At 41.5% G+C, this 26,255-nt stretch overlaps 1 protein-coding gene across 5 annotated transcripts in view; it reads left to right on the top strand.

Annotated features, from left to right (window-relative positions):
* The first annotated feature begins 1,124 nt into the window (after positions 1-1,124).
* GRAMD1C (GRAM domain containing 1C) overlaps positions 1,125-26,255 on the top strand; it is a 118,528-nt gene continuing 93,397 nt past the window's right edge. For 2 of the 5 annotated variants that reach the window (XM_009445963.5, XM_016939928.4), the window contains exons 1-2: positions 11,706-11,895; positions 17,451-17,597. In XM_009445963.5, coding sequence (XP_009444238.1) covers positions 11,869-11,895; positions 17,451-17,597 — 174 coding nt within the window. In that variant the 5' untranslated portion in view covers positions 11,706-11,868. 5 annotated transcript variants of the gene reach the window in all.

Here is a 26,255-nt window from a genome sequence, read left to right on the forward strand (position 1 = left end):
CATGCCACCACGCCCGGCTAATTTTTTGTATTTTAGTAGAGGAGGGGTTTCACCATGTCGCCCAGGCTGGTTGTGAACTCCTGAGCTCAGGCAATCTGCCTGCCTCGGCCCCCCAAAGTGCTGGGATTACAGGCGTGAGCCATCGCACCCAGCCAACAAAATCTTCTATAACCTAAGTTCTTTGAGTTTTCTCTGAAAATTCTCTAAAAATCTTTCTTCATCTTGTTCTAACTCAAGGGTGTCCAATCTTTTGGCTTCCCTGGGCTGCATTGGAAGACGGATTGTCTCGGGCCACATATAAAATACACTAACACTAGGCCGGGCACGGTGGCTCATGCCTGTAATCCCAGCACCTTGGGAGGCCGAGGCAGGTGGATTGCCTGAGCTCAGGAGTTCGAGACCAGCCTGGGCGACATGGTGAAACCCCTCCTCTACTAAAATACAAAAAATTAGCCGGGCGTGGTGGCATGCACCTGTAGTCCCAGCTACTTGGGAGGCTGAGGCAGGAGAATTGCTTGAACCTGGGAGGCAGAGGTTGCAGTGAGCCAAGATCGCGCCACTGCACTCCAGCCTGGGTGACAGAGCAAGACTCCGTCATAAAATAAAATAAAATAAAATAAAATAAAATAAAATAAAATAAAATAAAATAAAAATAAAATAAAATAAAATAAAATAAAATACACTAACACTAATGACAGCTGATGGCAAAAAAATCTCATAATATTTTAAGAAAGTTTACGAATTTGTGTTGGGCTGCATTCAAAGCTGTCCTAGGCCACATGTGGCCTGTGGGCCACAGGTTGGACAAGCTTGCATTGATACTTGGTTTTCCCCTGAAACTTGAGAGGAAACGGCTTTCCCTGAAGCCCTCTCAAGTGATGTCTGTTTCCTCTCCCACACCGTCATATCGCTTGTAACTTCCCATTGATCTGGCCTTCTTTGATCCTGGCCTCCATTGGCCTCCAATCAATAAGGCCTCCATTGATCCTGGCCTCTATCATTCATGCCCTGTGGAGTCACCTCCCTCAGTGAATCAGAGCTGACTGACCCCAATAGAATGCGGTGTAAATGATAGTCTATAACTTCCAAGGTTAGGTCATAAACGCCACTGTAGTCCTCACCTTGGTATCCTGGATTACCTGCTCTGAGGAAAGGCACTGCCATGCAATGAGGACTGAAGCAGCTCTGTGAAGATGTCCATATGGAGAGGAATTGAGGTCCCAAACCAATAGCCAGTACCAGGTGCCCGGCCATGTAAGTGAGACACCGTAGAAGTGGATCCTCCAGCCACTATCAGGTCTTCTGATGACTGGATCTCCACTTGATTAAGGGCAACCTCTGAAAGCCCATGAGCTAGAACTGACGAGCTGAGCTGCTCCAGGTTCCTGACCCACAGAAACCATGAAATAATGAATGATTATTGTTGTTTTCAGCCACTAAGATTTTGGGTGATTTGTCATGCAACTATAGAAGCTGGAGCACCAATGGGCCCAAGAAAAAGTGATTGTCTTCTTTTTTCCTATTACTTCCAGACTCTTTTCCTTCACTCTTCCCTAACACTCTATCTTTGAATTTCATGTCAGAACACTATGCCACCAGTTGCCTTTTCTTATTGGAGTCATCTATAAACTCACAATCCATGTTCCCTTTTTCATTGAAGATTTTTCCTCCTTGCTCATGTTGCTTTCTTCTATCCTACTCTTTCTGTACTTGGTGATTTCAATAGCCACTAAGGTTATACTTTCAATTCCTGGTTTCCTAGTGCCTTGACCTCTGCCCCAACAATCTGAACCACCACTCCTGTCAGCCACCCACTGTCATGCTCATATCATAGAACTTATCATTATAACTGCAGTTTGTCCACAATCTCAGTTTCAAGTACCATTTGTATCTTTCCAACTCATCACTTCTATCACCAGCAGTCCTTTAATCTCAACTAGATTTACAAACATTTAATCCTCACACTTTCATTGACCTTGACACTCTTATGACCTTATTTTGCTTCTTACCCTGCTTGGACTCCAGGGGCAATCATTATTGCCAAACCCTTGCATACACACTTATCTCCCTTGCTTCTCTTGTGACTTAGCATACTTGCCTGGTAAAAATCAACCTTAGGCTGGGTGCAGTGGCTCACATCTGTAATCCCAGCACGAGGGGAGGCCAGAACAGGAGGATCATTTGAGGCCAGGAGTTAAGACCAGTCTGGGCAACATAGGGAGACCCAGTCTCTACAAAACAAACAAACAAACAAAACTCCCCAAAACCTAGCTGGATGGGGTGGTGTGGGCCTGTGGCCCCAGGTACTTGGAAGGCTGAGGTGGATCACTTGAGTCCAGAAGGTTAAGACTGCAGTGAACAGTGATCATGCCACTACACTTTAGCTTGGGTAATAGAGAGAGACCCTGTCTCAAGAAACCCTCCAAAACCTCCAACTAAATCCAACTGTGTCCATTCTGTGTTTGCATTTGTGCAACTACAAAAAAAAAAAAAAAAGACACAACTGTGGAGGGTGGTTTCACTTTATTTATTGAGTTATAATAGTTTTTAATTACTTGAAATAAGAAAGTTGCAAGAATAGTGCAAAGGCTTCCCATAAAACTTTTACTCAGATTTTCATGTTTGCTTTATTTATTATTCTCTCTCGGCACACAATTTTTTTTTCTGAAACATTTGGGTGAGCTAGATCAAATATATCAGTGTACAAAGTCATATGTCACTTAAGAACTGGGATATGTTCTGAGAAATGCGTCATTAGGCAATTTTGCTGTTGTGCCAACATCCTACAATGTACTTAAAGAAATCTAAATGGTAGAGCCTACTGAAGTGACGTTGTTGTCTGGGGTAATACCTGAGGTTCGTTGTCCCACGGTCATGGAAAACAATGACGCGGACAAACCAGGGTGAGGTTCAGAGCAGAAGTTTAATAGGCGAAATAAAGAGAAAAGCTCTCTCTGCTGCAGAGAGAGGGGCCCCAGAGAATATGGGTTGCTGTCTCCATGGTGAAATGCAGAAGGTTGAATAGATGATCTTGGGGAGGTGGTAACTGATTTATATAGGGCACAAAAGATTGGTCGGACCAGGTGTGTCATTTGCATAGCACACGAAGAACTGGTTAGGACTAGGTGTGCGGTTTGCATAGCATGCAAAGAAGCTGGCCACTCCACCCTAATCTTTTATTATGGAGATGGGTTCTCTACATGGCCAGGCACCATGTTGCCTGCCTCTTTACTGTACACATGGTGACAAAGAAAAGAGAAGAGGACCCTCCCTGTTGAACATGCCTGGCATCCAGGTAGCCCTTTTCTATTGGCACTGAGGCTGGCATTCACCTGTGCAAGCTTTTTAGCTTGCTTATCTATGTTTGCGGCTTGATTTTTCAGGCTGCTCTTTGTTAGAAAAGAAATGTTTTGGTGGCTGCTTTTTGTTAAAAGGGGAGTTCCACTGAGGACTCTTACCCTTACTATCTGCCTAAATTCTATCTCCTGTATTACTACTACACACTTAGGCTATATGGAATAGCCTATTGCTCCTGAGCTATAAACCTGGACAGCATGTTACCATGCTGAATACTGAAGACAATTGTAACACAATGAGAAGTATTTGTGTATCCAAACATAGAAAAAGTACAGTAAAAATATTGTACTATAATCTTATGGGACCACTGTTTTCTTGTGGTTCACCGTTGAATGCAGTGACTGACACATTGTTATGCAGTGCATGACTACACTTCCTAAAACAAGCACATCCCCATACCTAACCATAGTACAATTATAAAAAACAGGAAATTGTATGGGCATGGTGACTCATGCCTGTAATCCCAGCACTTTGGGAGGCCAAGGTGGGTGGGTCACCTGAGGTTAGGAATTCGAGGCCAGCGTGACCTGTAAAAACCCCATCTCTACTAAAAATACAAAAATTGGCCGGGCATGATGGTATGCACCTGAGACTACTCCGGAGCATGAGAAAGGAGAATTGCTTGAACCCAAGAGGCGGAGGTTGCAGTGAGCTGAGATCGCACCACTGCACTCCAGCCTGGGTGACAGAGCAAGACTCTGTCTCAAAAAACAAAAACAGGAAATTAACACTGAGTCAATACTATAATGTAACCTACACTTTATTCAAAGTTTTACAGTTGTCCTAGTAATATTCTTTATAACAACAACAACAACAAAATGTTTCTGGTTCAGGATCCAAGACAAAATCACACATTGTATTTAGTTGCTATATGTCTTTAGTGTTCTTTAGTATGAAAGAACACTTCAGTCTTTCTTTGCCTTTTATGAGTTTGATGTTTTTGAAGAGTTCAAGTAATGTCCCTCAATTTCAGTTTGTCTGTTTCCTCACAATTAGATTCAGAGTATGCATTTTTGGCACTGTATATTGTTTTGCATCTTACTTTTTTTTATGTGACAAAATTTCTTGTAGATCTTTATATATCAGTGCCTAAAGAGTTTCCTCATTCTTTCTTGGCCATTACTTCTTCAAATATTCTTTCTTTCTTCTCTCCTGGAATTCCCATTTTGTATATGTTGGTCTACTTGGCAGTGTCTTACAGGTCTTATGGGTTCTGTTCATTTTTCTTCACTTTTTTTTCTTTCTGCTCCTCAGACTGAATAATCCCAATTGACCCACCTTCAAGTTGCTGATTTGTTCCTCTGTCTGCTCAAGTCTATTTGAATTACTCTAGTGAATTTCTCATTTCAGTTATTGTATTTTTCAGCTCCAGAGTTTCTATGTGGTTCCTTTTGTAATTTATATCTCTTTATTGATATTCTTCATTTGGTGAGACATTGTTCTCATGGGTCTCTTTTGAATTTGATTTCTTTTAGATCTTTGAGCATATATGAAATAGTTGATTTAAAGTTTTGTTTGCCTAATGCTCAGGCTTCATTAGGGGCTGTTTCTATTATTTTTCTCTGTATATGGGTCAAACTGTCTTGTTTCTTTGTGTACCTTATAATTTTTTGTTGAAAACTGGACATTTTGAATATTATAATGCAGCAACTTTGTTTTTTGTTTTTTGTTTTTGTTTTTTTTTTTGAGACAGAGTCTTACTCTACCACTCAGGCTGGAGTGCATTGTGCAGTAGTGTGATCTCGATTCATTGCAGCCTCCACTTCTCCAGTTCAAGAGAGTCTCATGCCTCAGCCTCACGAACTACAGGCACCCACCACCAGGCCTGGCTAATTTTTGTGTTTTTAGTAGAGATAGGGTTTCACCATGTTGGCCCGGTTGGTCTTGAACTCCTTACCTCAGGTGATCCACCTGCCTCAGCCTCCCAAAGTGCTGGGATTACAGGCATGAGCCACTGCGCCTGGCATAATGCAGCAACTTTGAAAATCAGGTTGTACACCTCCCCAGGTTTTACTGTTGCTGCTTATTTTAGCATTTATTTGTGGTTTGTTAGTATCTTTTATAAACTACATTTTTATGTTATGGTAAAATATACACAAGATAAAATTTACCATTTTATCAATTTCAAGTATGGTTCAGTGACATTACATGCATTTATATTGTGTGATGATCACATCTCCAGAACTTTTTCTTCACCCCAAACTGAAACTTTGAACCAGTTAAATAAAGCCCCATTCTGCCCTCTTCATAGCCCCTGGAAACCACCATTCTACTTCCTTTCTCTATGAATTTGACTACTCTAGGTACCTCATACAAGTCAAACTAATTTTGTAAAGTTTGTATTCTTTGTTGTATGTGGACGCATAAGTCTCTGTTCTGTCAGATTAGAAAAAAATAAAAACCGAGGAAGAAAAATACATACAGAAACAAGCAATTATCTTCCAGTCTTTGCAGACTGGCTTTCTGTGTGTGTTGGGTATGCCTATAACACCCAGCCAGGCAGTTTATATCTCTGCCTTAGCCGAGCAAAAAGTCAGCCAGAGGTGGAAGTTTAGGGCCTTCTTAGGTATTTTCTGAGCATGTTCCCAGCTCTGGGCATGGATGTGGCCTTCTGGATTCCCAGGAATTTGTGAGAGTTTTTCAAAGCCCTTATTCAGATTGTCCATTGTTTGCCTGAACTGTTCTCCCTTGCCCCAAGTGATACTGGTAATATATTTGCCTTCAAATTTTTTCTTTTCTTTTCTTTTCTTTTTTTTTTTTTTGTGTGTGTGTGTGTATGTGTGACGAGTTTTGCTCGTTTCCCAGGCTGGAGTGCAATAGCGCTGTCTTGGCTCACCGCAACCTCTGCCTCCTGGGTTCAAGCAATTCTCTTGCCTCAGCCTCCCAAGTAGCTGGGATTACAGGCATGTACCACCACACCCAGCTAATTTTTGTATTTTTAGTAGAGATGGGGTTTCTCCATGTTGGTCAGGCTGGTCTCGAACTCCCAACCTCAGGTGATCTGCCCCCTCAGCCTTCCAAAGTGCTGAGATTACAGGCGTGAGCCACCATGCCCGGCCCAGATGTTTTCAGTAAATACTCTACCTGCCCCCTCTACCAACATTCCCCCACCAACACCTGCCCAAGGCAGGTGTCCTACCCTTGGGAGAGTTCTGAGATAAAATAAGGCAAACAAGTCCTTGAGCCTTCAGGGAGCCACCAAACAAGTCAGAGCAAACAGATAACAATTCTTCGAGAATAAGGTCTGTACTGCTACCTCTGATACTACGAATCAGTACCAGGAATGTGGGCTATTGTAGAGTAGGGGATGGTACCAGGGTAAGTTAAAATAAAATGTCACAAAAGTCTCTTACTGAGACTCAGCTGTTTTTTCTTAATTAAGCATTCCCCTGATTGTGGTAAGGTTTTGGTGACATTCCAGATTTCCGAATAAATTGTTTCTGACAGCTCTTGCCAGCTTTTTTGTTGCTTTTGTGGAAGTACAGACTTTTGAAGTTCCCCACTCTGCCATTTTTGTTGATGTTGCTCCTCCTCATTCTTTTAAAAATTATTATGAAACTCCACAGAATTCCAAATTCTAATGGGTGGCGGTTTGTCATTTATTTAACCAGTCCTTTATTGATGATGATTTGTTTTCAATTTTTACTACCAACTATTCTTCCAGGAATAACTTTGGATTATTTTGCATGTGTGCAATTAAATCTATAGGAAAAATTGCAGAAGTTGGTATTGCTGCAAGAGTATATGCATTTTGTAATTTTTGTAGCTATTGCCAAATTTGCTATATTACTTTACACCTCCATTATTATTATTATTTTGAGACAGAGCCTCACTCTGTCACCCAGGCTGGAGTGTAGTGGTGCAGTCTCGGCTCACTGCAACCTCCGCCTCCTGGGTTCAAGCGATTCTCCTGCCTCAGCCTCCCAAGTAGCTGGGATTACAGGCGCCTGCCACCATGCCTGGCTAATTTTTGTATTTTAGTAGAGACAGGGTTTCACCATGATGGTCAGGCTGGTCTCGAGCTCCTGACCTCAAAGGATTCACCTGCCTTGGCCTCCTAAAGTGCTGGGATTACAGGCATGAGCCACCGCACCCAGCCTCTACACTTCCATTATAAGAGTCCTGTATCTCGACAGTCTTGTCAGCAGAATGCATTTTCAAATTTCTGTACTTTTGTCAGTCTAATAAGTGAAAAATAGTATTTCAGTGTGGTTTTAATTTCTATGCTATTCTGAGTGAAACTGAGGATCTTTTATATTTTTAAGAGACACCCAGGTGCAGTGGCTTACACCTGTAATCCCAGCACTTTGGGAGGCCAAGGAGGGTGGATCATGAGGTCAGGAGTTTGAGACCAGCCTGATCAACATGGTGAAACTCCATCTCTACTAAAAAAAAAAAAAAAAAAAAAATTAGCTGGGAGTGGTGGCGGGCACCTGTAACCCCAGCTACTCCAGAGGCTGGGACAGGAGAATCACTTAAATCCAGGAGGTGGAGGTTGCAGTGAACCGAGGTCATGCCATTGCACTCTAGCCTGGTGACAAGAGCAAAACTCTGTCTCAAAAAAAAAAAAAAAAGACACTTGTATTTCTTTTTCCATGAACTTTCTGACATATACTTTAACAATTTTAACTTGACTGTAGTTTTTCCATATGTTTTTCTGGGAGCTGTTTACATATTAGTGTGATCTCACTTTAAATACATGACCATTAATCTCCTACTTAAGCAATCCCCTGATTGTGGTAAGCGGGGATTTCTGGGAGCTGTTTACATATTAGTGTGATCTCACTTTAAATACATGACCATTAATCTCAATGAGGCATTTGTGTTGCCCAGCAATGCTACTGTTTTACTGTTTTCCTAAAACATTAGTCAGTTCATTCACCTGTGCTCCTAAGTATTTCATAATTTCTCCTTTCTCTTCAAACTTCTGACAACTTTTCTTCCATATTCACTTTCACCTTATGTTCTATTTCACTGCAAAGTATATCAATGCTCTTCAGCCAAAGTCCAGGAGAACCATAGCTGTAGTTAGACAACATTGTGTTTATTGACTCACTGCAATGAGGGTGAAAAAATACCATGGAGAACCATGAGGACATCTCAGTGAAAGGGTGTTAGAAAGGTCTTACTACAGGATTTGGGTTTGTGTTCAGTGATTTTGCGAGGAGGATTCAAGAAGTGGAGCTTTGTCCCAGATTACATATTGTCAATAAGATGTGGTTATTCTGATTGGGTATCTTAATACATCTTATCTAGAAGGTAAGTGGAATAAAGTGAAGCTAAAGCTGTGATTGGGAAAAAGGCAGCAGCCAGTGATATTAGTCAGCATAGGGACATAGTCATTTCTGTGTTTCGAACAATGTTCACATTTTTGTCTGTGTTTAGACATGACTACCCAGTGGCCTTCTTTTTGTCTTACTCTATCATGATCATACAGCGGCCTTGCTTAACATTGGTGTTCTGTGACGTTTTTTATGTTTAACAGAACACAGTTTATGCAAAGTTTTGCAGAATGAGGATAGAAACCTGTCTTTTACTGATTATCTTATTAAGTAATTTGTCCTTTAGTATGTCATATATATTTAAGAAATATGCTCATGGCCAGGTGCGGTGGCTCACGCCTGTAATCTCAGCACTTTGGGAGGTTGTGGCGGGTGGATCACTTGAGGCCAGGAGTTTGAGACCAGCCTGGCCAACATGGTGAAAGCCCATCTCTACTAAAAATACAAAAATTAGCCGGGCATGGTGGTGGGCACCTGTAGTCCCAGCTACTCAGGAGGCTGAGGCAGGAGCATTGCTTAAACCTGGGAGGCAGAGGTTACAGTGAGTCAAGATTGTGCCACTGCACTCCAGTCTGGGGGACAGAACGAGACTCTGTCTCAAAAAAACAAAAACAAAACAAAACAAAAAAGAAATACACTCAGTGTCTGACATTTTGTGGAACTGGATTCAACTCTTTTCCATCTCTTCAACTTTACATTATGATTTTTAAATATATGTAAACAGTAAAAGAATAACTGAATAGTAGTATACCCTCCACTTAGGTCCAATAATTAACGTTTTGCTATTTTGTTTTCTCTGTGTATTCATCTTCGTGGAAGCATTTGGAAGCAAGTTGCAGACATGGTGATACTTCACTCCTAAATACTTTTAATTTTTTTTTTTACATCCCCACGGATAACAGGGAACTCCTAAATATTTTAGTGTGGGTTTTCTAATATTAAAGACACCCTGCAACATAGCCACAAATTATTATTATTATTATTTATTATTATTATTTGAGATGGAGTTTCACTCTTGTTGCCCAGGCTGGAGTGCAATGGCCTGATCTCGGCTCCCTGCAACCTCCACTTCCCAGGTTCAAGCGACTCTCCTGCCTCAGCCTCCCAAGTAGCTGAGATTACAGGCGCTCACCATCACGCCCGACTAATTTTTGTATTTTTAGTAGAGACAGGGTTTCACCATGTTGGCCAGGTTGGTCTCAAACTCCTGACCTCAGGTGATCCTCCCACCTCAGCCTCCCAAAGTGCTGGGATTACAGGCTTGAGCCACCACGCCCAGCTGCCAAAAATTATTAATTATCCATAAATGAATATCCATAAATGTATCCATAAATCATTAATTATCCTGTAACATCAACTCTAATAGACATTTCATATTCACTATTCCTCAATTTTTCTAGAATGTCTTCCCTCCCTCCCTTCCTTCCTTCTTTCCTTCCTTCCTTCCTTCCCTCTCTCTCTCTTTCTTTCTCTCTCTCTGTCTCTCTTTTCTGGAGATGGGGCCCCCCTGTGTTGCCCAGGCTGGTCTTGAACTCCTGGACACAAGCAACCCTCCCACCTTAGTCTCCCAAAGTGCTGGAATTACATGAGTTAGCCACTGTTCCTGGCTTAGAATGTCTTTTTTATAGCTGTTTGGTTGGGAACTCTGAACCCCAAATATCTGAGACAGGCCTCAGTTAATTTAGAAAATTTATTTTGCGAAGGTTAAGGACACACCTGTGACACAGTCTCAGGAAGTCCCAATGACATGTGTCCAAGGTGGTTGGGGTACAGCTTGCTTTTATATATTTTGGGCAGACCTAATACATCAATCAATACATGTAAGATTTACATTGTTTCAATCTGGAAGGGGAGACAGCTCCAAGGCGAGAAGGAGGAACTTTCAGGTCATTGGTACATAAAAAATTTTTCTGATTTGCAATTGGTTGAAAGCGTTATTATTGACTGGGAGCTGTGGCTTGCACATGTAATCCCAGCACTTTGGGAGGCCGAAGGGGGCAGACTGCTTGAGTCCAGGAGTTCGAGACCAGCCTGGGCAACATGGCGAAACCCTGTCTCAACAAACAAACAAACAAGTAGTTAAGCATGGTGGCACACGCCAGTAGTCCCAGCTACTCGAGAGGCTGAGGTGGGAGGATTGGTTGAGTCCGGGAGGTGGAGGTTGCAGTGAGCAGAGATTGCGCCACCGCACTCCAGCTGGTCTAATAGAGCCAGAACCTGTCTCAAAAGAAAAAGAGAAAAAAGAGTTATTATCAGTAGAAACGAATGTCTGGGTTACGATAAGGGGTTGTGGAGACCAAGGTTTTATCATGCAGATGCAGCCTCCAAGTAGCAGGCGTCCGAGGGAATAGATGATAAATATTTCTTCTCAGACTTAAGGTCTGTGTTGATGTTAATGAGGCATGTCCAATCCCCTCTTTCATCATGGCCTGAACTAGATTTTCAGGTTAAATTTGGAACGCTCTTGGCCAAGAGGAGGGGTCCATTTAGATGGCTGGGGGGGGGGGGGGCTTGGCATTTTATTTTTGGTTTACAGAACCAAGAATCTGCAATACGTACAGCAGTTAATCAGTAACTTCAATCCTTTATTGGAAGGAACAAGAGTTTCCCGGCCGGGGGCGGTGGCTGACGCCTGTAATCCCAGCACTTTGGGAGGCCAAGGCCAGCGGATTGCCTGAGATAGGGAGTTTGAGACCAGACTGACCCATATGGTGAAACCTTGTCTCTACTAAAAATACAAAAATTATCCGGGCGTGGTGGCAGGCGCCTGTAAACCACAGCTACTCGGGAGGCTGAGGCAGGAGAATCGCTTGAACTGGGAGGCGGAGGTTGCAGTTAGCCAAGACGGGGCCTTGGCACTCCATCCAGCCTGAGGAACGAGAGCGAAACTCCGTCTCAAAAAAAAAAAAAAAGTTTCCGAGCAATTCACCTTTTCGCACATTGGGGCAGGGTATGCCATTTCCTGGGAGGCACAGTAGTTTGAGGTTGGGAATAGGGAAGTCTCATTGTGACCCCTAGAAAGACAAGCCTTCAGGCTAACCCAGAAACACCCATCGTCAGGAATCCTTCACGGCCGCCGGAGGGCGCAAGGAGCTGCGGCTGGAAGTACTCGGAGGGCCGGCGGAGGAGGCGCGCGGAGTCTGTAACTCGCAGCGCGCGCTGGAGGTGGGCGCGGGGCGTTGCGGTGCGGTGCGCGCGGGGCGGTGCCGCGGCGGCGGAGGGAGCCGCGATGGAGGGCGCTCCGAATGTCCGTCAGGTAAGCGGGCCTCGCTGGGGCAGGTTCCCATCTGTGGCTTTAGCGGACTTTTTCTCACGGCGATTGCTTGAACCTTCTCAGATTACAGTTAATCCCTCCCTTCCCTTTTCTTCGTGCTCTTTGGAGTAATACGGAAAGTTGTTACCGAGGAAACGGTTTCCTGTGCCTCTGCGAGCCCTTTCCCTACGGGCGGTGGTGGGGACATTTGCTTCCCTGTGGGCGTTGAGGGCTTGAATTTGGTCCCGAAATGTCCTGGTGCGGATGTCTCAGCCCCAGGCCCCCTTGGGTCAGGCCCCATGGTCGTGATTCTGACCCACTGTCAACGTTTTTTCCAACCTTGCCCCCTTCCTTTCATTCTCAGCCCTGTTGCAAAGGTCCGGATAGTTTAAATCACTGTGCTGTCAGCCAAGTTTTTGATTTCAACTAGTCTAGTTTTATTTGTTTACTACCTTATTTGACAAAACGGAAAGCGTGCTTATTAATATTCAGGATGAAACCCCGCTTTTGTTGGACGGGCGCCTGCGTTTCTGAACACCGTCCTCCTTCTACATTGGTTTGTGTGTATGTATTTTACTTTTAGAGAACTGCGGTCAGTGCTATATCTTCTGAAGAGCGTTATAGTTTACAGATTAGTGGAGGTACACAAATAATTGTTGAATGAGCAAATGAATATTATTTCACTTGATTTGAAAAACATTACTATGAAATAGTCAAGCTGGATATTCATGAACCCAATCAGTCACTGATTCAGTTATGTCCCTGGCACTGGGTGTTCGGGATTAGATGGTGATTAACACAGACATGATCCCTGCTCTCAATAAACTTACTGTCTAGACTAGAGATAAAATTATTTCCTCTATTGTAGAGTTAAGGAACAGATGTACAGAGATTGACTTTGCTAAGGACCACACAGCTAATAAGTCAGAGAGACAGGAATCTACTGTAGCCACCCCAGAAAGCCAGAATGGAGTCCCATCCCAAATTTGATTCAGGTGTAGAAACTGATGATGCCACACACACACCATGAGGTTGGAGTAGAAACTGATGATGCCACACACACACCATGAGGTTGGAGTGCAGTGGCGCAATCTCGGCTCACTGCAAGCTCTGCCTCCCGGGTTCACGCCATTTTCCTGCCTCAGACTCCCCAGTAGCTGGAACTACAGGCGCCCGCCACCACGCCCGGCCAATTTTTTGTGTTTTTAGTAGAGACGGGGTTTCACCGTGTTAGCCAGGATGGTTTTGAACTCCTGACCTCATGATCCGCCCGCCTCGGCCTCCCAAAGTGCTGGGATAACAGGCTTGAGCCACCACCGCGCCCGGCCCTGAAAAAGTCTTTTACTTACATAATTAAGGTCTCCAGGGAGAGCAAGGCAGGCCTCTCAAGCAGCACTAAAATGGCTTAAGAGAACCTCAGGAAAAAACTGGCTCCAGGTCTTTTTTTCACCCTTGATGTTTGATGACTGACATGCACCATTTGAATTTGAATTTGAATTTAAGTCAGCCATCGTGGCCCAGTGCAGTGGCTCATGCCTGTAATTCTAGCACTTTGGGAGGCCAAGGCAGAAAGAAGTATTGCTTGAGGACAGGAATTTGAGACCAGCCTGGGCAACAAAGCAAGACCCTGTATCTACCAAAATAAAAAAAAAAAAAGAAAGAAAAATTAACTGGGCATGGTTGTGTGGCGCCTGTAGTCCTAGCTATTTGGGAGGCTGAGATAGGAAGATCACTTGAGCACAGGAGGTTGAGACTGCAGTGACCCCTGTTTGTGCCATTGCACTCCAGCCTGGGTGACAGAGACCAAATTATTTTCAGAAATTTAACCAAGGTGGTAGGCCTTACACTATGTGGCACAATAGCCCACCCTCCTTTTGTGAGCTCCTTTGTGAGTATGTCAAAAGACTGTCCTCAGGGGAGGATGTCATCAATGGAATGTTATACTTGTGCTCCTGGAGAAAATTTGATGCAGTTAAGATCTTTCCTGTAAAGGCTGTGTATGATGGCAAGACTGCGTACTCTATGGTTAGCCTGGTAAAGAGATATTATGTCTCTCTGGAGGTGAAGACCAACTATGGCTGAGGAGGTGTTGAAAGAGACACTGAACAGAACATATTAGCCAAATCTATCACAGCAAAATATTTACTAGTTGTGGACTGGATAGTCGGTAATTTCAACAATGTTGAGTATAGGGGCCTTCCTGGGTAAAATGACATCATCGAGGATGCAGTAATGAACCATGAGGTACCATTCATTCTTACCAAATTTAACAGGCCAAATTGGGCTGTTAAATGGAGAAGCAGTAGGGATAATTACTTTCACAAAGTACTTTTTTTTTTTTTTTTTTTTTTTTTTGCGAGACAGAGTCTTGCTCTGTCGCCCAGGCTGGAGTGCAGTGGCACAATCTCGGCTCACCGCAACCTCCACCTCCCGGGTTCAAGCAATTCTCCTGCCTCAGCCTCCCAAGTAGCTGGGATTACAGGCGCGTACCACCACGCCCAGCTAATTTTTGTATTTTTTTTTAGTTGAGATGGGGTTTTACCATGTTGGTCAGGCTGGTCTTGAACTCCTGACCTCGTGATCCACCTGGCTTTCCCTCCCAAAGTGCTGAGATTACAGCATGGCGTGAGCCACCGTGCCTGGCTGAAGTAGGTCTTACATAACAAGTTTCAGTCCTTGAAGGCCCTGTTTTGTTTTATATTAGGTTGTATAATTTTAACTGGGCATTGAGAGTGGTGGTCCATAGGGTCTCACCGTTTTGTTTATTTTGAGACGGAGTCTTGCTCTGTCACCTGGGCTGAAGTACAATGGTGCAATCACAACTTACTGTGATCTCCAACTCTTGGACTCTGGCAGTCCTCCCACCTCAGCCTCCCAAGTAGCTAGGACTATATGTGTGTACCACTATGCCAGGCTAATCTTTAAATTTTTGTAGAGAGGGGGCCTTGCTATATTGCCCAGCTTGTTCTCCATACTCTTGGCCTGAAGTGATCCTCCTGCCTCAGTCTCCCAAAATGTTGGGATTATATGTGTGAGCCAACATACCCAGCCTGTTGTCCCACTTCTTTGAAAGCCAATTTGTAAGCTCTAAAGACTTGATTTAAATTTAGTTTATTACTAATTGTGTCAGAGTGTCCATGGCCACAATAGGATATTTTAGGGCAATGTATACCACCATCGTGGAGTATTTAGGCAAAGGTATAGTTCTGATGGTTAAAGTGAGGCATACCTATTTGTTGTCTATTTTATGTTGAATAACTCCTAAGATTGTACGGGATACCTTGTTTAAATTTAGTGGGAACTCTAGGTATAACTGTAGTTTGAGACCCAATATTGATTAAAGCCATGAAGATTTGCCAATTGCTGCATTTTAGCTGATGTTGAAGTTAACTTAGAACCTATGTTGTAGAGGCACAAAAGCCAGTCTTTTATCTTTTATCCTATAAATTATTTTAAATTCTGTATGTTTTGTTAGAACAGTTTATGGACTTCAGTTTCAGTTTTTTTTGTTTGTTTTTGTTTTGCTGTTGTATGTTTCCTCCCCTTCTATCCAGGTTTGTTGGTTTCTCCCTCTCTTTCTGGAGGTTACTGGATATACTTCAGGTGGAGGAGGTCTTCTCTACCCTCTCATGTTTACAAATTTCTTTCTCTAGAGAGCCTCAAATCAGTGTCATTGTGGTTAGAGGCTTCCCCCATGGCAATGGTTATTTATAGGGTTTAAGAACCTCAAGTTTGGCCAGGTGCAGTGGCTCATGCCTGTAATCCTAGCACTTTGGGAGGCTTAGGCGGGCCGATCACGTGAGGTCAGGAGTTTGTGACCAGCCTGGCCAACATGGTGAAACTCCATCTCTACTAAAAATACAAAAATTAGCCGGGTGAGGTGGTGCACGCTTGTAATCCCAGCTACTCGGGAGACTGAGGCAGGAAAATCGCTTGAACCCGGGAGGTAGAGGTTGCAGTGAGCCGAGATCATGCCACTGCACTCGAGCCTGGGCGACAGAGTGAGCCTCTGTCTCAAAAAAAAAAAAAAAAAAACACAAAAAGAACCTCAAGCTTAAGTGGAGCAGCAGCAGCAGAGATATTTAAGGATCCTGGTCCACCATAAGCTGTTTTTTTTTTGTTGTTGTTGTTCTTGTTGTTTGTTTGTTTGAGACAGGGTTTTGCTTTGCCGGCCAGCCTGGAGTGCTGTAGCTTGATCATGGCTTACTACAGTCTTGACCTCCCAGGCTCAGGCAATCCTCCCACCTCAGCCTCCTGAACAACTGGGACCATAGGCGCATGCCACCATGCCAGGCAAATTTTTGATATTTTTTATAGAGACGGGGTCTCACTATGTTGCCCAGGCTGGTCTCAAACTCCTGGGCTCAAGAGGTACTCCTGCCTCAGCCTCCCAAAGTGCTGGGATTATAGGCATGAGTCACTGTGCCTGGCCCATATGCTTTTATAATGGCTACTCCTCCTTACTCCCCTATTCCATATTTGCTTTTTTCTTTTTTTAACTCCCTGATTAGTGATCTTACTTGAGCAATTACCCAATGGGCCCATATTTTTTTGAGACAGAGTCTGGCTCTGTCACCCAGGCTGGCATGCAGTGGTGTGATCTTGGCTCACTGCAACCTCCTCCTCCTGGGTTCAAGCAATTCTTCTGCCTCAGCTTCCGAGTAGCTGGGACTACAGGCCACCATGCCTGGCTAATTTTTTGTATTTTTAGCAGAGACAGGGTTTCATTATATTGGCCAGGCTGGTCTTGAACTCCTGGCCTCAAGTGATCCCAAAGTGTTGGGATTACAGGCGTTAGCCACCTCGCACAGCTGGCACATCTTATTCATTTGTTTAAACTCCATTGTTTGTATAAATCAGAGCTTATTTACTAATTTCTCTATTGATGCACGGTGAGGTTATTTCCACTTTCATAGTATTAACAAACATTCTTGACTCTATGTGTATATTAAATTGCTGCATTGCAGTATATGTCTATCTTCTTTCCTACTGGGCATTGCAAATTGTTCTCCAAAATAGTTGTACAAACGGACACTCCCATTAAATTGTATTTTTATTATTTATTGTTCCTGTAGCAGACTGTGCACTTCTGGAGATGGAGGACTTTGTTTTATTCATCTTTGCATCCCTAGTGCCAACCAAACTACCTAGCAAATAATAGTAGTTGGAAAATCTTTGTTGCATGTATAAATGTATGAACTTGGCTGGGTGAGGTGGCTCATGCCTGTAATCCCAGCATTTCTGGAGGCTGAGGTAGGAGGATTGCTTTGGCCCAGGAGTTGAAGGCTGCAGTGAGCTATGATTGGGCCATTACACTCCAGTCTGGGTGAAAGAGTGAGACCCTGTCTCTAAAGAAAATAAAATAAGAATTTAAAAAAAAAAAAAATAAATATATAACTAGATGAACTATTGAAGCAAAAACATATTTATTACCGTCTTCTAAACATTTAAATATTGCCCTTTTAAAATTAATGTATATGTTGTGAACATTAACTTTTTTCTTTTTAAAATGGCCATTTCTCAATAAATAATTGACTTAGTTTGATATTTGTTTCCAGGTGATGAATGAAGGGGATTCAAGCCTTGCCACCGAGTTACAGGAAGATGTAGAGGAAAATCCTAGTCCAACTGTGGAAGAGAATAATGTGGTAGTTAAAAAACAGGGGCCAAATTTACATAATTGGAGTGGTGACTGGAGCTTTTGGGTAATTTCTTTTTTTACGTCTTTATTTTAATCTTGAATACAAATTTTCTTTAAATCTGCAAGGAGTCATATATAGTATTTGTAAAATTTCCTTCTTAGCTTCTAGATTTTAGATGTTTCAATTTTAGTCCAGAGTCCCAAAGACATTTCTGATTATTCTCTCCTTTGACCACTAGAATGCACTGTTGTCTGGTTCGATGGAATGGAATTAATCTGCTTCAGTTTCCTTGTGTGAAAACTACACCACGGAAGTGGATTCCACTTACACTGTAGCTCACTGTATTGTCAAGAGACTAATGTTATATAGAAACCATATTTCTGAATGTTACTGAGAACATTATATAAATAGCCAGCTATTTTATATAATTGTGATTTAAAAAATTCATTCCTGTACGTAAAGAAAGTTTAGCAGTGTTCAACCTATAGTGTATAATGACTGTAAGATGGTTTTAAAGTTAGAAGCTACATATTCTGTTTCCATTGTGTTCATTCGGTTGTGTAATCTGGATGTGCTTCAGGTTTCCCCACTGTAAAATGAGACTACTGCTTGTTGATTAGGCACATTAAGATCTTAGAGTCTTTTTGGAAGAAAAACACTTCTGTATGTTACAAATGCTAACATTTATTATATTAAAGGACTCATTCTAAATCTAGCAATTCCTGTGAGAGTTATGAACCATTTGATAGAATCTGGTGTGATACAACTATAAGTGAAAATTATGTAGGATGGTAAGGCATGTATAGTTCCAATTAGTTCATTAGAAAGCTGATCTCTTGGCTGGGCACGATAGCTCATGCCTGTAATCCCAGCGTTTTGGGAGGCTGAGGTGGGCAGATTGCTTGAGCCCAGGAGTTTGAGACCAGCCTGGGTAACATGGCAAAACCCAGTCTCTACAAACAAACAAACAAACAAACAAACAAAAATTAGCCAGGCATGGTGGCACATGCCTACAGGCTACATCCCAGCTACTCAGGAGGCTGAGGTGGGAGGATCACCTGCGCCTGGGAAGTTGAGGCTGCATTGAGCCATGATCGTGCCACTGCCCTCCAGCCTGGGTAACAGAGAGAGACCCTGTCTCAAAAAAATAAAAATAAAAATAAAAATAAATCTCATCTTTTGAGGATTAGGTATCCTTGGTAGCAGATTTTCTTGTAATTTTAGAGTAGGCTAAAGATTCATTAACAGGTTATAAAGATTAGTACAAGTACCATCATTCTGTTCATAATTAGCAGTTCAGTTCATTGGAATCTTAACAATTATTGAATCTTAACGTGACTAAAAGGTTTTGATTTCCTATTAAGAAACGTGACAACATAAGTTTTTTTGAAATATTTTCTAAGGAAAATATTTAATTGCTAAGAAATATACAAAAATAACAATACATCCTAAAAATAATGTCATCTCTATTGACTATATTATTTTTGGTCACATTTAGAAAAGGTTTATGACAATATTGTAGTATTATGACCTTTCTGCACTAATTTTTTTTTTTTGAGGCAGAGTTTCGCTCTTGTCACCCAGGCCAGAGTGCAATGGTATGATCTCCAGTCATTGCAACCTCTGCCTCCTGGGTTCAAGTGATTCTCCAGCCTCAGCCTCCCAAGTAGCTGGGATTACAAGCACCTGTCACCACACCCAGCTAATTTTGTATTTTTAGTAGAGACGGGGTTTCATCATGTTGGCCAGGCTGGTCTTGAACTCCCGACCTCAGGTGATCCGCCCGCCTCGGCCTCCCAAAGTGCTGGGATTACAGGCATGAGCCACTGTGCCCGTCCTCTGCACTGATTTTTTTTTTATAGCTTATGTTTTAGATTGGGGAACCTTCATACGCTTAGGGACTATCTACAGGGCTAAGTAGTTACTGTGGTTACTATTGATAGACTTAAAGCAAGAAAAATGGTAATGCAAGAAAAGGAAAAAGCAAAGGAAGGAGATAATTTAGAAATAGGAGAGAAAAAAAGAGGGAAGTGTTCTAGATCCTTGCTACTAAAGGTGTAGTATGGGGGCCAGCAGATTTGGCATCATCTGCTGGCAATGCAGAATCTTGGGCCCAACCTCAGACTTACTGGATCACAATCTTCATTTTTCACAAGATTTTTAGGTGATTTACATTTAAATTAAAGTTTGAGAAGCACTGATTTAGAGTGTCAGAGGTTTACTTTGGCTCAGTTTGGGCCCCTAAGCTGATTGCAAACACTTTATTTTAAGGACATTGTATATGAATTCATATAGAATAGACCTAAAGAGAAGTACAGTATCTCATAAGTTTTACAGACTTTTCTACAGGTCAGTTACCCAGACACCAGAACTGTCAACAACTCAGAAGCAAACAAAAACAAAAAAAAGACCCCATATAGATAAATCAGAGTTCATGCTGATATATCTGGTAATAGGAGAGATCCTCAAATCTTCATTTGGTGTTTCTTTATTTTTTGCTATATTTTTTATAAGCTTAAATAAACTGAATAGGATATTGAAGGTAGGGAAATTAGTTGATAATAACACATAGAAATACCAGCAAGAAATGATAGCAGAAACTCAAAAAAAGTGAAGAAACCCAGACCTTTGTTTTTTTATTTTTTAATTTTTTTACTGATATCTCTTATTCTCTTTCATCATTCAAGTTTGTTCAAAACATTACAAGAGACATGAAAGGAAAAATAATTGCATTTTAAAAACTCAGTCTGTCCAAAATATAACATATGAAACCGTGCTATTATATCTTAGGAAATAAAAACATTCAAAGTTAATTTGATATCAAAGTTCAAGATGAAGACTAACCTCAAAGTATGACATGTGCAATGAAACCTGGACCTTTTAATGTGGAGGCCAAAGGTCTGTGCAGCTAAATTGGCTCTAAATAGTACTGTAGTTGGTAGAAATGGTGTTTTAAAAGTCTGGAAAATAAATAATTCATTTTTTCTCTGCCATTTAAAATCCATCAACATCTACCACAACTCTAGCATGTTGCTGTTGTTTTCTTCATTCTCCCCCAAATAAAGTAGGTATTGAAGAAAAAAAAATATGATGGGGAGTTCACTGAGGGGTCTAAAATTAACACAAGGAAGACAAGCCAGGCATTGTAGCACATGCCTGTAGTCCCAGCTGCTCAGGAGGCCTGAGAAAGGGGATCACTCGAGCCCAGGAGTTTGAATCCAGCCTAGGCAATATAGTGAGATCCCATCTCTAAAACAAACAAATGAAAATAAAACAAAACACAAGGAAGACAAGTAGCATAACAGGAATGTATTCATAAGGCACATGACCTGGTATGTAAGCAAATAATTAGGGATGTCAGAGCCATTTCACTGGAATACCCAAGGAACCTAGAGTTGTGCTTTTTCACTTTAGAGAGGTTTCTAGCAAAAGAATGGATAACTTTAAAAAGTATTGGTATTTAAAGAGTTAAGCTACAGGGATCTGGGAAGTTCACTAATGTAGAATAATTCATATGTTCTAGCCTGGCTAAATCAGTTGTTCCACAGTAGTGAATTTAGAGGGCAGCATGATATAATTGAACACATTGGAGACTGCGAACAAAATATCTGGAATAGAGTCTCTGCTCTGCATCTGGTGATTTCAGGGTGTGGTCATCTTGAGTATGTTGCATAACCTGTCTCACCTCAGTTACCTCACCTGTAAAATTAGAGATTGGGTCATGGTATTACAACACTGGTCTGTCTTGAATCAGTAGTAACCTCATGCTGTTTAACAGATTGGCTAATAAGTGCCTTTCTGACAGTAAGACTAATTTAAATAATAAGAATTAACTCTCCATAGCTATTGATAGTGAGCAACGGCTTCAGATTTTCAGATTTTCTATTTCAATTCTATAGTTTAAAGATAGGAATCTTAGTTGTTGTATTTGTTTTTTTTTTATTTTAAAATATTGGGCCAGACAATAAAATATTGGGCTCATGCTTATAATCCCAACACTTTGGGAGGCCAAGGTGGGAGGATCACTTGAGGCCAGGAGTTTGAGACCAACCTGAGCAACATAGTAAGACCCCCATCTCAACAAAACAAAATAAAAATTAGCTGGCTGTGGTGGCTTGCACCTGTAGTCCCAGCCACTTGCGAGGCTGACATGGAAGGATTGCTTGAGTCCAGGATTTGAGGTTATGGTGCGCTGTGATCATGCCACTGCATTCCAGGCTAGGCGACAGAGAGAGATGCTGTCTCAATAAAATAAGATAAAATAAAATAAAAATTTAATTCTGTATGTGAGAAATGAGTTTTATTATTACCTTTTAAACCCTAATTAAACAATAAAAATTATGTGAAATGATGAAATGAAATTTAAAATATTTATGGGCAAATATTTATGCTTTTGCCCATTAACTTAGTAAAAAAATATATAGCGAAATGTAAAACAAACAAACAACCAACCAAAAAACTCTTAAAACAAAAGACTTACTTTCTTCTTGGCTAGAGTAATAGTATATTCCATGTGGATTAAGATCCCAGAGGCAAGGCAGACAAAGATCTGCAACATATGCATTTATTTAGTGCAAATTCTTTTAGCGATATAGAGTAAGCAACTATTGGGAGTAGAAAATAGCCTTTGAGATTGTTCATTGTGTGTGTTCAGAAGATGACATACTTACCTGGGATTTTTTAATAGAAGTAATAGTGCTTTGGATAAGCTAGTTAATATTAAATATTCTTTTGTGCTTTGATAATTCATTAAGATCTTTAAAAATATTTGTCAATTGTATATACTTACTTTTTTTTTGCTGTACGTTTATTCAATGCAAAATAATAATACTCTCCAGTTTTACTGAGGTGGCTGACCACGTCCACGACCAAATCTGCCTTTAAACTGGAATTCGGTTGCTGATGCAGCCCCAGCCTCGACTTTCTTGTTGGCACCAGGGGGCACAAAACTCCGTCTGTAGGTATCTCTGTCGGCTTCCCCTTTTGTGAGTCTTGCAGGTTGCTCACCCTCCAGACCTTTAGGCCAAGGCCTGCCAGTCTCTGGATGGCTGCAGCATAGGGTGGCAGCACAATCTCCGGGGCAGATGAAGATAATCATGGAGATACTGGATGCCTTCATTGGTAAGGTACTAGTAGAAATGTCTCCAGGCAAACTGTTCCTTCACGTAGCCTCAGGACTTGAGAGACTGCATGGCCTTCATGACATGAAGTTGGGCACATTCTTGTCTGCCAGCTCGGGTGCTTAGGCATGTGGATGTCCTTCTTGGCCACCATGACTCCCTCCTAAAAAGGAGTTCATAAATGGCAATCCGGTTCTTCTTAGGCATCAACATCTCTGCTGCTGTAGGGTCCGGGACTGAGGCTGGAAAGGATATACTTAATTTATTTTTATTTTTATTTTTTTAATTTTTATTTTTTTTGAGATGGAGTATTGCTCTGTCACCCAGGCAGGAGTGCAGTGGTGTGATCTTGGCTCACTGCAAACTCCGCTTCCCGGGTTCACATCATTCTCCTGCCTCAGCCTCCCAAGTAGCTGGGACTACAGGCGTGTGCCGCCACGCCCGGCTAATTTTTTGTATTTTTAGTAGAGACAGGGTTTCACCGTGTTAGCCAGGATGGTCTTGATCTCCTGACCTCGTGATCCGCCCTCCTCGGCCTCCCAAAGTGCTGGGATTACAGGCGTGAGCCACTGCACCCGGCCTATACTTCTTTAATAGCAGATTTAGCTAATCATTGTATTTTTAAACTGGAGGGATTTGTAAAGTTTTCTGAAATGCGTAACTAAAATTAAGTTTGCTCAGGGGTCCTTTGTGTGTTCCTCTTTGAATAATTGTTTGTTTGAAAATCTTGAAAACTATGCATAAAGAAGATAGGAGATCTCAGATTCCTCAGGTCTTTGATTTAGGAAGGGAAATAGAAAAAAAGATGGAGTAGGAGAATTTTAAAAAAGATTAGAGTTCGAATTGATTTTTAAAAATTTTTTTGTTTTAAAACATTTTAAGAATAAACAGATTTTCAACCATTATCTACATATATGCAAATAATAACTAGTATACTTAGGTTTTAATAGAAAATATTTATATTTGAATTTTTCTAGATAATAGTCAAGTTTTCTTTCATTTTTTTTTTTTTTTGAGACAGTCTCACTCTGTTGCCCAGGCTGGAGTGCAGTGCTGTGATCTCAGTTCACTGCAGCCTCCGCCTCCTGGGTTCAAGTGATTCTCCTGCCTCAGCCTCCTGAGTAGCTGGGACTACAGGTGCACGCCACCAGCTGAGCTAATTTTTGTATTTTTAGTAGAGATGGGGTTTCACCATGTGAGCCAGGCTGGTCTCAAGCTCCTGACCTCAGGTGATCCATCCACCTCAGCCTCCCAAAGTGCTGGGATTGCAGGCCTGAACCACTGTGCCTGGCCAAGTTTTCTTTAACTGTGCAAAAAATCAGAAGCCTTTATTCTGTACTTTATTTATTTATTTATTTATTTGAGGCACAGTCTCACTCTGTCAGCCAGGCTGGAGTGCAGTGGCATGATCTCGGCTCACTGCAACCTCCGCCTCCTGGGCTCAAGCGATTCTCGTGCCTCAGCCTCCCGGGTAGCTGGGATGAGAGGTGCGTACCACCACTCCCGGCCTATTCTGTACTTTATCAGTAACTTATCCTACTCACATTATTTACAGGTAAATTTTTCTACTGAGAAGTGGGGAATAAAACTGATTTTTTTTTTGCCACAAATCTGATTTATACATACATAGTAAGGATTAATTAATGTTGTACTATTAAAAAAATCCCAAGAGGATTAATTAGTATGTTTGTAACATACTTTGGCAACTGGAGAGAATAGGTTTCCTGTAATCATGTTGTCCTCCACAACAACATGTCTTGGATTTATTCAAGCTTATAAAGGATATTTCAGATTTTTACTTTGGTGACTGATAAAAAAGAATAAACTCATTTTCTAATTTATGTTGGATTAAAAAACATTTTATCCAATTTGAAAAATTTTAAGTATAGTTAGATACTGCTCAATACACCTAGATATCTTTTAACAGTTTTAGGAATAAAAACCAACACTTCTGGCAATACAAGAAGGGGACGATTTAAATGCTCTTCTGCTAAGGGTACCTAGCAATGCTGGATGAAATGTTTCAAGCTTTTTTTTAATAATGCATGTCTTGGCTCACAAAACAGCGAGGGAAATATACCTAAGGGGTTAAAAAAAAGAAAAAAGAGGGAACTGATTACCAGAGTTGTAAGCCCATGAGCTAATGCCGAGGTACCCGTGAGGAATTTGCTCAGCTTTAATGGCTATGCTGTGATAGGAGATAGGAGATAGCACCTTGAACTTGTATGAGCTAGAACTGAAAACTCTTTATAAAGCCTGACTCCCATACCCTCTGTGAAATACAGATGAAAAAAATCCACTACATCCACAGGTTGAAGACAAGGAAACTTGTCTGTCTAAGCCAGGGCTTAGGGTGGGAGTGGGGGTAGTTTCTCCTGAGAATATGTAACTATAATCCATCTCTAACTGTAGTCCATCTCTCGTAAAGTTTTGGGGCTTGGATTTAGTACTCTATAAGTGAGCAGAAAGAGATTCAATAAATAGTGTATTTGATGCTCCAAAACTTCAGATAATAAAACTATTATACCAAATAAAGACTACGAAAGTCATATGATATTGTAAGGACAATAGAAGGAATTAAAAGTAGTATAAATGGATAGGAAATTCTCAAGAACACCAGGCAGATTTGAAAAAATAATCAAATACAACTTCTAGAAATGAAAAATATGGTCACTGACATAATCGTAATTAAAGAATGCAGTGGGCTTGGGAAATGGCAACTAAAGAGAGATCAGTAAAGTGAAAGATATATACGTATTAGGAAATTCCTCAAATTATATCACTGAGAGATAAAGAGAGAAAGTATGAAAGAGAGCAGTTTAAGATGTAAAGGAAATAGTAGAGAAGTCCGTTGTGAATCTAATAGCAGTTTCAGAAGATGAATACAGAGAATGAGCAAGAGGCAATATTCAAAGAGAATGTGCATGAAAGATTTTCGCTCAAGTTGAAGGGCTTCATAATCAGGAATTGCAGTGAGCTGCTCACAGGATAAATTAAGGAGTATGTGAGCAGAGACATTATGATCTTAAAAGTGGCAATGGTAGATATACATGAATTAAGAAAGGAATGGTCTTATTTATTCATTTATTAGAGTGTCTTCTATGCACGAGAATGTTCTAAGTGAACAGGACAGCCTCTCTACCACCCTGGATCTGACAACAGAATGGGAGCCGGACAGCATATAACTAAACAAACATGTACTATGTCAGGTAGTGATAGAAGCTATGAAGACAACAAAAGAATGTAAAGGTGTAGAGAATAGCATGGGAGGGAATAGCATTTTTAGTTAGGATGGTCAGGAATAGCTTCTCTGAGGAAGTGCCATTAGAGAGAGGCTTAAATGATGGGGGCGGGTGAGAGAAGGAGAACACCAGTGAATCCTGGAAGGGAAGGGAAAGCGCAGGGTGTTCTATGGAAAGGCTCTGAGGCTGGAATGAGATTGGTTTGCTTGACAAATAGCCTGCTGAAGGGATTGATGTGGTGAGTGAGGGAACAAGAAAGATCAGGGATAATTATTCCTAGGTTTCTGGTCAGTGCAACTGGGTACATGGAAGTGCCATTTAGGGGAAGAAAAGACTGAGGGAGAAGTGGGTTCTGGCAT

The sequence above is a fragment of the Pan troglodytes genome, chromosome 2 (genome assembly GCF_028858775.2).
Source record: "Pan troglodytes isolate AG18354 chromosome 2, NHGRI_mPanTro3-v2.0_pri, whole genome shotgun sequence".
NCBI lineage: Eukaryota > Metazoa > Chordata > Mammalia > Primates > Hominidae > Pan > Pan troglodytes.